Source organism: Haliotis rufescens, unplaced genomic scaffold (genome assembly GCF_023055435.1).
Source record: "Haliotis rufescens isolate VD_foot unplaced genomic scaffold, xgHalRufe1.0.p SCAF_12, whole genome shotgun sequence".
NCBI lineage: Eukaryota > Metazoa > Mollusca > Gastropoda > Lepetellida > Haliotidae > Haliotis > Haliotis rufescens.
Window position 1 is genome coordinate 17,969,158 of NW_025963802.1, and position 15,643 is coordinate 17,984,800.

General features: G+C 43.2%; 1 protein-coding gene across 1 annotated transcript in view; it reads left to right on the forward strand.

The window, feature by feature from the left end:
• LOC124145671 (serine/threonine-protein kinase 32B-like) overlaps positions 1–15,643 on the forward strand; it is a 153,887-nt gene that overhangs the window by 70,224 nt on the left and 68,020 nt on the right. The window contains exon 2 of the mRNA XM_046515538.2: positions 7,328–7,383. Coding sequence (XP_046371494.2) covers positions 7,328–7,383 — 56 coding nt within the window. The remainder of the gene's footprint in view (positions 1–7,327; positions 7,384–15,643) is intronic.

Below are 15,643 nucleotides of genomic sequence, written 5' to 3' on the forward strand. Positions count from 1 at the left end.
AGCATGGGTACTGGGTGTACCTACTCTGTCCAGGAATCCCATCTGGGAGACAAGCATGGGTACTGGGTGTACCTACTCTGTCCAGGAATCCCATCTGGGAGACAAGCATGGGTACTGGGTGTACCTACTCTGTCCAGGACATTGGGGACCCTATATTTGAAGTCCCCACAAGGGAGATACGCGTGGAAAACTTGGGACATATAATTCTTCCAGGAAGTGAATTTAGTGGTCTCACTGTTCATTAGTGTCCACGTCGTTTGTCGCCCAGGCTGAAACTTCTCAATTGGGAGGGTATTACCATTCAACCTTGACCTTCATCCCTGCCGTCACTTTCATGTTCAGTCAAACACTAATTGTCAATTTCCCCCCAAGCCACTAGACTCGTATTATTAAATTAAACAATGGCTTCCGCAAGTGTGATTGATACGGCTTCGCACAGATCCTGAATAACGAAGCGACAGGTGAAAGCGAGCCATGCCTCTTCCCCTGACACGAAGCGTTGCTGTGACGTCATGAGAGCATGTTATCGCCGGTGGTGCTGATCAGCAACACCTGCAGCTGTAATAAAGCCGTCGTTGTAGATGTTGCTCTGAGATGACGCTGCTGTACTGCATTTGTATCACTTTGATGAATGTGTTATATGTGCTGTTAGCATTGGCAGAGTCATCCACGCTGTGGAGGTGGACGTTTATTTGTTATGATATTTCATCTTCTGTTGGTGGATAAAGGGAGTTATTATTGTTCTATGCGGGGGAACGGGTGGCCCAGTCGTCTAAGGCGCCACGATTCGCTGTGCAGAGAAGCGTCCCTTGGGCACGCCAGAAATTATGATTGTGGGTTCGAATCCCGGTTCGCCCCGATTATGTTTCAAGGTTTGTCAGCACCATGGGTTTCACCGTAGCGGTAAACGTCTGAGACCTGCATCACTTCGGGCTTTCCTTCCATATTAAGCTGACACCCCCCGATATAACTGGAATGCGTCTACTTCCTCCGGCTTACCCTACCACCCTTCCCAGGCAGTGATGCGTCCATTTCCTCCAGCTTACCCAACCACCCTTCCTTTACTTTGATGCGTCTTCTGCCTCCAGCTTACCCTACCACCCTTCCTTTACTTTGATGCGTCTTCTGCCTCCAGCTTACCCTACCACCCTTCCTTTACTTTGATGCGTCTACTGCCTCCAGCTTACCCTACCACCCTTCCTTTACTTTGATGCGTCTACTGCCTCCAGCTTACCCTACCACCCTACCTTTACATTGATGCGTCTACTACCTCCAGCTCACCCTACCACCCTTCCTTTACACTGATGCGTCTACTGCCTCCAGCTTACCCTACAACCCTTCCTTTACTTTAATGCGTCTACTGCCTCCAGCTTACCCTACCACCCTTCCTTTACTTTGATGCGTCTACTGCCTCCAGCTTACCCTACCACCCTTCCTTTACTTTGATGCGTCTACTGCCTCCAGCTTACCCTACCACCCTTCCTTTACTTTGATGCGTCTCCTACCTCCAGCTTACCCTACCACCCTTCCTTTACATTGATGCGTCTACTGCCTCCAGCTTACCCTACCACCCTTCCTTTACATTGATGCGTCTACTACCTCCAGCTCACCCTACCACCCTTCCTTTACACTGATGCGTCTACTACCTCCAGCTTACCCTACCACCCTTCCTTTACACTGATGCGTCTACTACCTCCAGCTTACCCTACCACCCTTCCTTTACATTGATCCGTCTACTACCTCCAGCTTACCCTACCACCCTTCCTTTACATTGATGCGTCTACTACCTCCAGCTTACCCTACCACCCTTCCTTTACATTGATCCGTCTACTACCTCCAGCTTACCCTACCACCCTTCCTTTACATTGATGCGTCTACTACATCCAGCTTACCCTACCACCCTTCCTTTACATTGATGCGTCTACTACCTCCAGCTTACCCTACCACCCTTCCTTTACATTGATGCGTCTACTGCCTCCAGCTCACCCTACCACCCTTCCTTTACATTGATGCGTCTACTGCCTCCAGCTTACCCTACCACCCTTCCTTTACATTGATGCGTCTACTACCTCCAGCTTACCCTACCACCCTTCCTTTACATTGATCCGTCTACTACCTCCAGCTTACCCTACCACCCTTCCTTTACTTTGATGCGTCTGCTGCCTCCAGCTCACCCTACCACCCTTCCTTTACATTGATGCGTCTACTGCCTCCAGCTCACCCTACCACCCTTCCTTTACATTGATGCGTCTACTACCTCAAGCTTACCCTACAACCCTTCCTTTACATTGATGCGTCTACTACCTCAAGCTTACCCTACCACCCTTCCTTTACATTGATGCGTCTACTACCTCCAGCTTACCCTACCACACTTCCTTTACATTGATGCGTCTACTACCTCCAGCTTACCCTACCACCCTTCCTTTACACTGATGCGTCTACTACCTCCAGCTTACCCTACCACCCTTCCTTTACATTGATGCGTCTACTGCCATGCTCACCCTACCACTCTTCTTTCGATAAAAGCGGTGTAAAACAATACTCACTCCACCCTTCCTTTACACTGATGCGTCTACTGCCTCCAGCTCACCCTACCACCCTTCCTTTACATTGATGCGTCTACTGCCTCCAGCTTACCCTACCACCCTTCCTTTACATTGATGCGTCTACTACCTCCAGCTTACCCTACCACCCTTCCTTTACATTGATCCGTCTACTACCTCTAGCTTACCCTACCACCCTTCCTTTACTTTGATGCGTCTGCTGCCTCCAGCTCACCCTACCACCCTTCCTTTACATTGATGCGTCTAATGCCTCCAGCTCACCCTACCACCCTTCCTTTACATTGATGCGTCTACTACCTCAAGCTTACCCTACAACCCTTCCTTTACATTGATGCGTCTACTACCTCCAGCTTACCCTACCACCCTTCCTTTACATTGATGCATCTACTGCCTCCAGCTTACCCTACCACCCTTCCTTTACATTGATGCATCTACTGCCTCCAGCTTACCCTACCACCCTTCCTTTACACTGATGCGTCTACTGCCTCCAGCTCACCCTACCACCCTTCCTTTACATTGATGCGTCTACTGCCTCCAGCTCACCCTACCACCCTTCCTTTACATTGATGCGTCTACTACCTCCAGCTTACCCTATCACCCTTCCTTTACATTGATGCGTCTACTACCTCCAGCTTAACCTACCACCCTTCCTTTACATTGATGCGTCTACTACCTCCAGCTTACCCTACCACCCTTCCTTTACATTGATGCGTCTACTACCTCCAGCTTACCCTATCACCCTTCCTTTACATTGATGCGTCTACTACCTCCAGCTTACCCTACCACCCTTCCTTTACATTGATGCGTCTACTGCCTCCAGCTCACAATACCACCCTTCCTTTACATTGATGCGTCTACTGCCTCCAGCTTACCCTATCACCCTTCCTTTACATTGATGCGTCTACTACCTCCAGCTTAACCTACCACCCTTCCTTTACATTGATGCGTCTACTACCTCAAGCTTACCCTACCACCCTTCCTTTACATTGATGCGTCTACTACCTCCAGCTTACCCTACCACACTTCCTTTACATTGATGCGTCTACTACCTCCAGCTTACCCTACCACCCTTCCTTTACACTGATGCGTCTACTACCTCCAGCTTACCCTACCACCCTTCCTTTACATTGATGCGTCTACTGCCATGCTCACCCTACCACTCTTCTTTCGATAAAAGCGGTGTAAAACAATACTCACTCCTTCGTTCCTTTACAATGACGCCTTTACTTCCTTCGGCTGAACCCACCGCCCTGTCCATACAGTGACACTACAATGTATGTCCTCTTGTTGCCTTGATTCCGCTCAAGACGACATGCAATTCATTGTGTAGAAGACGGAAGTCCCTGTTGCGTGTCGCCCTTGCATGAAGACGGTCTGGCGTCAGGTAACGATTACCGATACCATCACTCATTGTTCCGCTCTCATCAACGAATGGAGAATTGATGACACGATAAAGTTTAAGATATCGTATTTCTGCCCAGGTGACTATTCCTAATATAATGAATTCGAAAACCCTTATGTTGATGTTCCATATCAAATTGCATACTACCTATTTCCTATTAACTATAAAACCATGCCTCAAGTTCGACCGACCTGTTGTACGAACTATATTATGGATCATTTGCGGTTGACAGTGAAATCCAGCAATACCACTACAACACAACTACCTGAGGTATGTGGATATAAAACGTCAACGCCAGAGATTAACCAGTGGCTTCCACTGGGCGTAAAATACAATCTAGCGGGGAAACGTATACGAATGTTTAATTGAAAATCAGTGATGACACCAGATGCTCCCCAAAATGGTAAACATGTCATGCCCAACCAGTAGCACCCGCCACTCACACTGAATACAAAAAGCATCTGCTTGTTGCCTGACGCCGTACTTCGAATTCTAACATGCGACGGCGGTCTGTAGACAAACCAGACAAGCGGGTGTGGTAATAACGCGTTTAGTGATTTTGTTGATTTTGAATAAAGTTTGGGCCCCGGTGCGTTTGTTTGTTTATTGTTTAACGCCGCCTTCAGCAATATTCCAGCTATATGGCGTTCTGTAAATAATCGAGTCTGAACCTCACAATCCAGTGATTGATATCATGAGCATCGATCTACGCAATTGGGATACGATGATATGCATCAACCAAGTCAGCTAACCTGACTACCCGATCCCGTTTGTCGCCCCTAACGCAAGCATGGGTTGCCGAATACCAATTCTAACCCGGATATTCACGTGGACGGTCGTACGAAATCGCGATATCGAGTTTATTACAATTGTAAAAACAAGAAAGAATTCAATTGAATCCCACACGGTGTAAATATTCTAGTCAACTGAACCAGTCATTGCACTACGAGTTTAGTCAATTTAATCCCTCATCGCACAATAAAGTAAAGTCAATTGAATCCATAACAACGTAAGGGTCGGTCAATTGAATGTAAATTAGTGAGTGAGTGAGTGACAGGGTTGGTTTTAACGCCACTTTGACCCTGTCATGGCGTGTCCGCTCGTGTGGGTTTAAAGCCCGAATTGAGTTGCGACACTTCAGGCGACAAGGCCACCCGTGCTAACAAACCCGCCCTACCCCCCCCCCCCCCCCCCCCGCCCCCCCCCCCCCCCAAAAAAAAAAAAAAAAAAATATAAAATAAATAAATAAGTAAAATAAAATAAAAAATATATAAAAATAAAATAAAATAAAAACACCAAAACCAAAAAAACAACCAGCTCGCCAAAAAAAGGACATTTTCGTTTTACGGACCACCTAAATGACCTTGACCCCGTGACCTTGGTGACCTTGAATTTTTTAAAATGGTTTTAGTCCAGCTACCCGATCCCGGGGTCAAAACCGCCAAAATCGCAAAAACATTCCCTTGCCCCGGAATGCACACGTTTGGGCGCTCGTATTTCGGGTGTATGAACGTATTCGTGTTTCCACAACCTGATTAGTGGTTTTTGTCGAGGGAATGTACTGCACACTAAGGGTAGTGACAACACTCTAAAGACCTGTAAACATTGTTGGTCCATAGGCTGAATAACAAATTAAATTAAGGTATTCCTTGCATAAAGAGTTATACAAACGTATCCCTTGCCAAATAAAAGTCAAATAAGTCATTCACGAATATCTCAGACAACATAAACACGGTATTCTGTTTGCAATGCGTGGCGCATATTTGGTCACATGACACAGATGACTGTGATTAATTCTGAGGAGTGAGTGAGTGTGTTGGGTTTAACGCCGCTTTTAACAGTATTCCAGTTATATCACGGCGTGTCATCTTAATGTGGAAGGAAAGCCCAAAGTGATGCAGGTCTCAGACGTTTACCACTTAGGTGTAACCCACGAGCACGGATATGGTGCTGACAAACCTAGAAACATAATCGGGGCGAACCGGGATTCGAACCCACGTTCATAGGTTTCTGCCGTGCCCAAGGGGCGCAACTCTGCAAAGCGAATCGCGGCGCTTTGAACGACTGGGATACCCGTGCTCCCAAATCTGAGAAAAGGCTACATAATGTTAAGGCTGGTAGGTGACGTTCGGGCTCTGGTGTCCCCCGCCGTGATATTGCTGGAATATTGCTAAAAGCGGCGTAAAACCATACTCACTCACTCGGGCTCAAGTTCGGCGAAACACCGTTCGCCAGGTGGAACCGGCTTTGCGAACGTTGCTGTAAGGAACAACCACGATATACAGAACAAATAAAGTTTGGCATCATGAATATTTGTAGGGATATTTTTTTATGAAATTGCGTCTTCACTACCAAAATATCCTCAAAACTATTTATGATCCCCAACTTTATTTGTTCAGTTTATCGTGGTTGTTCCTTGCAGTAATTGATACTACACGCATAACCAGCATTCGGTACTTTATTTTGTTAATCTTAACATCTGGCACTGAGAATGGTACCGTCTATATTTATGGACTATTACTTATGTTCCACCCTGGTACCCAAACCTTCTCGAACCATTTTTACTTGCACCATATGTTCAGGTGACCAATTGATTTGCCTTTGCATGTGTTTGTAACGGGTGCCCTCCTTTTCGATAACACCTGTTATCATCACTATTTCATAAACACATGTTCAGAAAATATTTGGAATAGTTCAATCTACTAGATTTCTTTTGAATATGGAAATGGTTTTGTTGCTTTTATATAATTATTGTTTTGAAAACAACCAAACCTTTCCTTCCGAAATGTAAAGTCTAAGAACACGAACGGGTCGAGTTTACTTCCTCGGTCGCTGTTACTGTTATGTTTCTAAAAACAGCGACAGAGGCAGTAAACTCGATTAATTATGGGATATAACTTTATATACGACCCGAAACGGGAAAGACAGCAACTCCTAATGCGCCTTCTAAATGCTGTAGCATGAAAGTAAACAATTTGTGGATGTCCAACTTAACGTCTTCAGGGGATCTCGCGACAGAAACACAACACGGTCTTGACGGTTAGAATATTAAACACTTTCAAATCAATTTGCGAACATCACTGGGCAAACCTTGCGCGAAGAATGGCCTACAGTCTATCTGCTGAGAAGGCTGTTTTTCTCGGGGGAATCCAGAGGTGCATCAATTTTAAACATATTGTTATCTCTCTGAACAGCCTGAGAGTTTTGCCTTTGGTGAAATCATTATAAAGTTTTGGAGTGTGAGATGGCCTGTTGGTACCAGAGTGTAAACAACATTTCAGCCGCGTCTCACGTTTGAAAAATACATGTTGAATAATAATACATATTTTTATTAACATATGAATGCTCTTTTTCTTTTCAGTCAACTTTGATCACTTTCAAATTCTCCGTGCCATCGGGAAGGGAAGTTTTGGGAAGGTAGGTGTCATACGTTCCTTAGAAAATTTCAAAGAGCCTCATACGACTCGTGGTCAAACGTTGTTTGATCAAGGTTACAGTATTCAAGGCCCCAGTAAAGCTTTCAAACAATTTTATGGTAGGCATGTGGGGGACATTTTCAAATTTGACGCTAAAGTGACAAGAATGATGTCCGATTCAATTCCCTATTTTAACTTGTACCATATGTTTTCATGTATTTTTCAGGTGAACTATTGGTTTGCCTTTGCAATTGTTTGTGACGGGTGCCACCGGTGATGCAGGATACGCTCACCTTTTCGCGAACGCCTGGTGTCATCACCATTTGCTATACTAGTGATTCATAAACACATGCAAATGATGTCAGAATCGCACATTCGACTCTGCTTTTAGCAGACATTTGTTATGACTATGGAAAATGTTCTATCGCTTTTATTCATATATCGCATAACTAGTAACCAATAAACAATACTCAATCACAATGAAGACGAGTTCCCATTATGATGCTGCATTAGACATTAACGGTTTGTTTTATTTGATCTGTTCTGGATTTGACCGGCGTCGAAGTGCTTATTCTCAATCACACGTTCGCTACAGATGTTAAGAGCTAGTGGATTTATACAAGATTATTGCACTTTTATAGCGACGTGCATGTACGTGTGTGTGTGTGTGTGTGTGTGTGTGTGTGTGTGTGTGTGTGTGTGTGTGTGTGTGTGTGGCTGCTAGTTGGAACAACACGAAGACTAGACACTTTAATAGATAACAACTTCTTTATTGCTCGTAACAGTGTCTTCAGGTATTCAGTTGTAACACGGCATGTCAGGAAAGAGGGGGGGGGGGGGGAGTTGGGGTGTTTAGCTTAGACGCATGGAGGTCGTACACATTTCTTACTTCGGAGAGAGAGTACAGAGAGTTGCTGACAGTCCAAGTATTGGTGCGATCCCGGGATTGGAATGCTATAATGTGCATTTTGACACGGAAGTGGGCCGCATTGAAAAAAAGGACGAAACTTATCTCCTAACGACAACTTCCCACTTCCCCACATTTGCTAATGAAGAATAAATATTGATCATGCAGTAGAAATATACACGTTTTAAGTAAATAGTGTGATAAACACTGAAAATATGGCTTGGCTAGGATGAAGCGTTTAATCATTTGGGTAGAATGAAGACTTGAACTTTTCGGTTGTTTGTTCATTAAGGAATCATTTGTCATTATTTTCACCATCCTAATGTGATCTAGTAAGACTTTCCAAATCATTTGATGGGTTCCTAATGTGTACTGCCCTTTCAATGACCCAGCTTCTGATAGATATGTCCCCAATGACCCCGGCGCTTCCCTGTAGAGGCAGGGAGCCGTCGAGGACGTCTTTATCACCGTGGTTTCACTTACATTAGTATTACAGCTATATATACTTGTCAATACTAGTAAAGGATTTCCCGTTACGATTGACGTGGATAGAAAGATTTGCTGTCAAAAGTAATAGTCTTCAGGGTAACAGTACATTTTGGCTAACCACGGAAACAGCTCCAATGTGCGCTGCTTGCGATCATGAATTGAACTGCGTCCATCTGGCCATTCGGCTCGCCCCGGAATGACGAGTGTTGACGATCTGAAACAGCCAGAAACTGATTTCCTCACAGCTAGGTTTATTTTTCTCACAAGGCGTGGATATCTGAGAAAAATAAGCCTCGTTGTAGGGATATTCGATTCCTAAGTCTGTAGGTATTATTGATTACATGTTATCGGTGAAGGCTAATGGGAACGAGATGTTATGGATCGTGTATCCTTAGCAATTAGTTTGCAATCTGAAAATGTGGGTATTTCTTATCAGAGGAAATGTGAAGATTTTCAAGAGCAAATAGACTAAAAATAGTATGCTTGGCCAAAAGGGTTTACACCTTTGATAACACATGTACGTTTCTGTATATACTTGATGGAAAACAACATTATAATTCACTAATACCGTATTTTGTCTAAAAATACTAAAAGAGTAATAGGATTTGGCTGATTATCGTTATTATTTAGAGTACGATTCTTCATGACCCAAGACCTTATTATTTTACCTCTGGTGGTAGCGACATGTCTCTTTTGTAGTCCTTATATTCCTTGCAATAAGCATCCGATTTTCAGTGATCCATTCATATAAATTTCTCAGTTATTTTGCCTCTTTTGCCCAACGGAATCTGTTTCGGCAGCTAATCTCGTTATTCTCTGGCGTTGGCGTTGGCGTTGGCGTTGGCGTTTGCGTTTGCGTTGTATATTATTTATGATACTTTGTAACCTTACCCGTCTTTACTTTCTGATCGACAAAGTAGTTCTTTTCGTTCAATACTAGACAATAGAAACAATCGCACTAGCACCGTTATTCGCTTGAACTTAGCAGCACACGGGGACTTGTAGTAATCATGTATATTACAACCAAGATAAATATTATTATGAATAATAATGTATTGCCATTGTGTGACAAGGAACAACATTTGGCGTTTTTGCTTTACGGTTTCGACACACAATTGCGGAAGACGATTTAAATCCTACGTCAGTATTTCCCCGTGGTTGAGAGCGTGACACCGGGATGAAAAAAGACAGGCTTGGTCTAAAGTTCGTGTATCTAGTCGCTCGCACTCACGCACTCACGCACGCACACGCTCACTCTCACACACAAACATACCCGCAGAAATCTGAGGCCTGTCTCCTGGAACGAGAACCATCATTTATAAATGAGCAAACTCTACCTTCACTTCAGTGTTTCGGTTTCATTAATGTACATCTAAAGACAATCCAGTCCCGACCCAACACAGAATGGCGAGGATCTTACGATACCAGAAGGTAGCCTAAATGTACAATATTAATGCCTATAAGTCACGCTTCCTCGAAAAGCGTTTTCCCTTGCGATAAACCCGGATGTAAATGATTCATCCTTGTGCAGATAAAGATCCCAATTAGTGTTTTAACATCAATGCGAGACTTCACTGTCGTACTTGGCCAGTGATAGCAACAGTGTGTCAGGGCAGGGGTAACGTCGCTAATACCGATCTACCAATAGCAGTGCTCCATTACCGGTAATCGACCAAATGTGTCATTTGATCATCAACACCGTGTCAATAACGACATTCGACCATATCCTCCCATCACCGGCATCAGAGACCCCAATCCGTGCCAGTAGCTGTATTTGTTCAGTTACACTACAACCATCGACCATAGCACTGCCCTGAAGCAGGGGTACATGGAACTTGGTAGTCGCAGTGAACCATTATTGGTACACAGGGTGCGAGAAACATTCTCACATTGCAGTCAGTCATTCATGTACATGTTATTACTCTGCCACCATTCAAACAGTGACATGCTACATCGTTTGCCATTCTATCACTTACAATCTTACAATGTGACCATGCCACTATTCAGTGTCTTACAGTGTGGTGATTTGACCCCTGACAAACTTACATTTTGTCCATTTGACCCCTGACAGATTTACATTTTGTCCATTTGATCTGTGACAGATTAATGTGTCTATTTGACCCCTGACAGATTTAAGTTGTGTTCATTTGACCTGTGACAGACTTACATTTTGTCCATTTGACCCCTGACGGATTTACATTGTGTTCATATGACCTATGACAGATTTACATTGTGTCCATTTGACCCCTGACAGATTTACATTTTATCCATTTGACCTGTGACAGACTTACATTTTTTCCATTTGACCTGTGACAGATTTACATTGTGTCCATTTGACCTGTGACAGTTTTACATTGTGTCCATTTGACCCATGACAAATTTACATTGTGTCCATTTGACCTGTGACAGATTTACATTTTGTCCATTTGACACCTGACAGATTTACATTTTGTCCATTTGACCCCTGACAGACTTACATTTTGGGTGACAAAGACTTGTGATTTAACTTCACATTGTTTAAAAAGGCAAAATAACAAACATAATCCTATTTCTAGATATTAGTTCTGAAAATTTAGAAATGTTTTAAAATATTTCTGTATACAACTCTGTACAAGGAATGCTATTATCCCCTGGAAGCAACAATTAATTCTACAGTTCCTTTTTTTTGAACCTGTAACAGTAGTGACATGGCATTATTTTATGCGTTAAGCTTGCAAACGATTTATATAAACTCTTCATCATATTTTAAAAAAAATATTTTAATTATTGAAAGAAATATTTGTTTTCTTAGTTCCACGTGTATGAACTATTTTTCATTTTTTGAAAATTACCCAGAGCTTAAATAACGACCAACAACAAGAAACTTTCGCGGCGTTTTCTTTTGCTTTCGGAACGCCCCGATTATGTTCTGTTTCGAGATAAAATGATAAGATATACTTGTCTGAATGCTTCGTACCTAGAATTTATAACGCTGATTTTGATGATTAGAAAGTTCATCTGAGGCAACCATCTAATGAGGTGCCCTCAGGTCCTCGCACAGAGAGGTGTCGTATAGGAGAACATGATCTGCTGTTAATGAGAATGTGGCCATTCCGCCACAATCGTAGTAGGTAATAATATTAGGTCTTCAACGCAGGTTAGTAGTGTGGCACTCCATCTTCTAACATGGCATGGATACAGTCGTTATCTGTCCCAGATTATGCCTTCACTGACGTCATTTTATTCCAGTATTCCTACTTAATTTTTTTTATACATATACAGTAAACTACGGTTATAACGAACTCAAAGGGACTACTAATTTTAGTTCGTTATAACCGTAATTCGTTATAAGCATATATACAGCATAACTACAGCATATAGTCGGGACTAAAAAGTTAGATCGTTATATCCGTTAGTTCGTTATAAGCGTGTTCGTTATAACCGTAGTTTACTGTATATACAATTATCGTAATAAAGGTCACGTGTCATGTAAACTAATGTCCAAAAGAAACGATACCACACATTTTTCTAAATATTTTATTATGAAGAGTTAATTTTCGTCTGAAAAGGTACTTTAGCGTATCCTACGTTCCAAACCAAACGTATTCGGTCGATAAAACCGGGAACATTTGATCAATTGAGAAAAAAGCGTGCAATTTGCCCAAATGACGTTCCGTCCCGTAACACGAAATGCTCGTGCATATCTTCTGTATAAAACTGCTGACCCGACACGTTGGGATCACAGCAACAAAAAGCACACAAAAGAAATGCCACGTTTGACAGCGATTGAGAGAGAGAGAGAGCCGTAGGAATGCTCCAACAGGGAGCTACGCACCGCGACGTCGCCAGAAGGTTAGGATGCGCGCGCATAACCGTCACCAGGTTAATGCAGTGGTTGCATCAAACAGGTCGGACAGCAGACAGGCCGAGAACCGGGAGACCACGGGTGACCACGCCTATTGAAGACCGCCACATCCGGGTACTTCACCTTCGGAACCGCTTCGTAACGGCGACGTTAACGGCACGGACGGCACTGGGACACGTGATAATTCGACAAACCGTGTACAGGAGACCGTGGGCACATGGTATCCGAGCACGTCGCCCCTACCGCGGAGCACTCCTGACACCTCAACAGCGACTCAACAGACGGATATGGGCCAGGCGACTTCGACGGTGGCACCGGTGGAACTGGGCACGTGTCATGTTTTCTGACGAAAGCAGATTTTGCATCTTCAGGAACGACGGCCGGCAGCGTGAGTACCGAAGAGTTGGTGAACGTTTGGCACCGAACTGCATCCATCAAGTCAGGCCATATGGAGGCGGAGGTTTAATGGTTTGGGGTGGAATCTAAGGGGACGTCAAAACGAGACTCGTCGTTATTCGGGGAAACCTGAATGCGCAGCGTTATCGTGATGACATCTCACAACCAGTTGTGTTGCAATTCATCCAACAACAGCCTAATGATATCATTTTCCAGCACGATAATGCGAGGCCTCACACGGCAAGGCTGACCCAGAACTTCCTAGCAAACGCCAACATTCACGTTTTACCATGGCCGGCATGTTCACCGGACATGAACCCAATCGAACACATAGGGGACATTCTCGGCCGCAAAGTCAGGAATCGCCCTGTGCCTCCACTTAACCTCCAGGAATTTGAACAATGCCTCCTCCATGAATGGCAACGCATCCCCCCCAACGTCATCAGACGTCAGACGTCATCAGCCCGTAGACGTGTACTAGCGTGTATTGACGCTCACGGTGGACATACCCGGTACTAACGTGACTTTGAGACGTGTGTTGTGACATTTTCCACACTTGACTCATCAACTGTGTTCAAATGAAATTTTCATTTTTGACCCCCCGCGTCTTTACATGTCTGTCCTCATGATTGTAAAGGATTGATTACAATGAATTTTTGTACACATACTGTGAAAACATTACTCACAAGTCATATACCAATTTGAAATGTCTGTATCGTTTAGTTTTTTTGTAATGTCCTTTCAAACACGTGGTATCGTTTCTTTTGGACATTAGTTTATAACCAGTACATCAATAAATGTGACCGTCCACGAGCAAAGGGACCTGGGTGCTAGAAAACAATTGTGCTGTGACGTCATAAAGAGGGACGTTTGACGTCAAAATATCCATGAGTGCGGACTGTATAAAAATATTTTATCTATACATTTCAGAATACATGTCTATGTTCAGTTAATCAGACATTATATTGAAGAAGTGCAATAATTACATAAACAGTTATAAGCATGTCTGAAAATGGGACTGCAGAAAATTAGTCCAAATGTTTGATGCCATTTGTCTCTGTAATACATATGAATTGAAGTTTATGAATTTTTATGATCCTAAAACTCTGCCGTTTTGTACACAGTCGTTTTCTGTGGTTTTGTCGTTTATCATGTTTTACATCAAATATACCTCTTTGCTTTTTTGTTAATACAAATGTTAATCAGTTCGTTTAAAGTGCGCAGGCGTTTGATTTTGAAACATCAACGAAATATGTTTTCAAATATCATTTGGTCAAATTGGGAAAACACGATGAAGACCGCAATATACATTTTGTAATTTGTTTCTAGACTTTCATTTTACCCAACGGGATCATGGCTGGCCAATCGCCGCGAAAAGTCGGTTTGCAGAGTTGCATACCTTAGTCATGCCAGAATCCGATGATTGTTATGATTCATGGTTTGTCACCTGCATATACGTGCAAACTTCACCAAAGTGATAAGCATCGAAGACCTGCGTCCAATCGGACTGTCCTTTTACATTGAAAATGATGGAAAACCGCTCAAAGAGGGCTTTAAACGCGCTCACTCATTTAGTTCGGACACGTTGAATCATGTTGTAGCCAAGGTAACATTGTCTACTTGATAGCCAGAAAGTTGTTTATGTACTAGCCCTTTTATGCAACAAGAGGTTTTGAACCACGCGAAGACCTGGATTGCAATTGGTCTTCAGCAAATCATACTTGTAAGAGGCGTCTGGCGGGATCGGGTGGTCAGGCTCGCTAACTTGGTTGATGCATTACATCCTATCCCAATTATTTAGATCGTTGCTCATGATGTCAATCACTGGATTGTCTGGTCCAGACTCGTTTATTTACAGACCGCTGTCATATAGCTGGAATATTGCTGAGTGCAGCGTTAAACAACAAACAGACCAACAAAAAAACATAAAGTTCTGACCTTCACAGAACGCTGGAGTATTTTTATCGGGCATTAAGTGAATGGACTATGATTAATGTTTAAGCACGTGGCGCTTTTAAGTCGGCATTCAACGAATCAATAAGATTGAAAACCGTGCATTGGCGTTACGTGCTGGGAGTAAGAAACAGACTATTAATAGCGTACTTTGTTGTTCTCCTTTTCTGGGAAATGTGGAAGGAAGTGTTATGTTAAGCCGTCTAGCCTAAAAAGGCATTAAGAATACTTAAATAACGAGCGCAACAAATGTGGACTTTTCCAAGACAGTTTAAATAGGCTATTTTGTATGGAAGAACTTCGACTGCTCGACAACATGATCTTAAATGGGCCTTAAAATGTAAGAGTTTAGTAGTTTTTACTAAACATTATAAAACCTCAAAACATTGCTAAACAATATTCCTTTCAGAAGAGAGCTGAAACACATTTCTTTAAGTACTCTGAACATCAGTTTGGTGCCATGCAGTCGTACTACACGACGAAGCCAATATTACACCGCCGATTAATGTTAAGAGCCTTTAAAATCCTCATAACGACCCCGATTTTCCGACTTAATGGCTGGAAGTCTCACTGCTTATAACGTTCAACGTGATGGTATTGATTGTGCTTAAAGTAAACAAAAAGCAGGACATTTTCCTCGAGTCCGGTATGACCCAGTGGAAAAGATGCCAG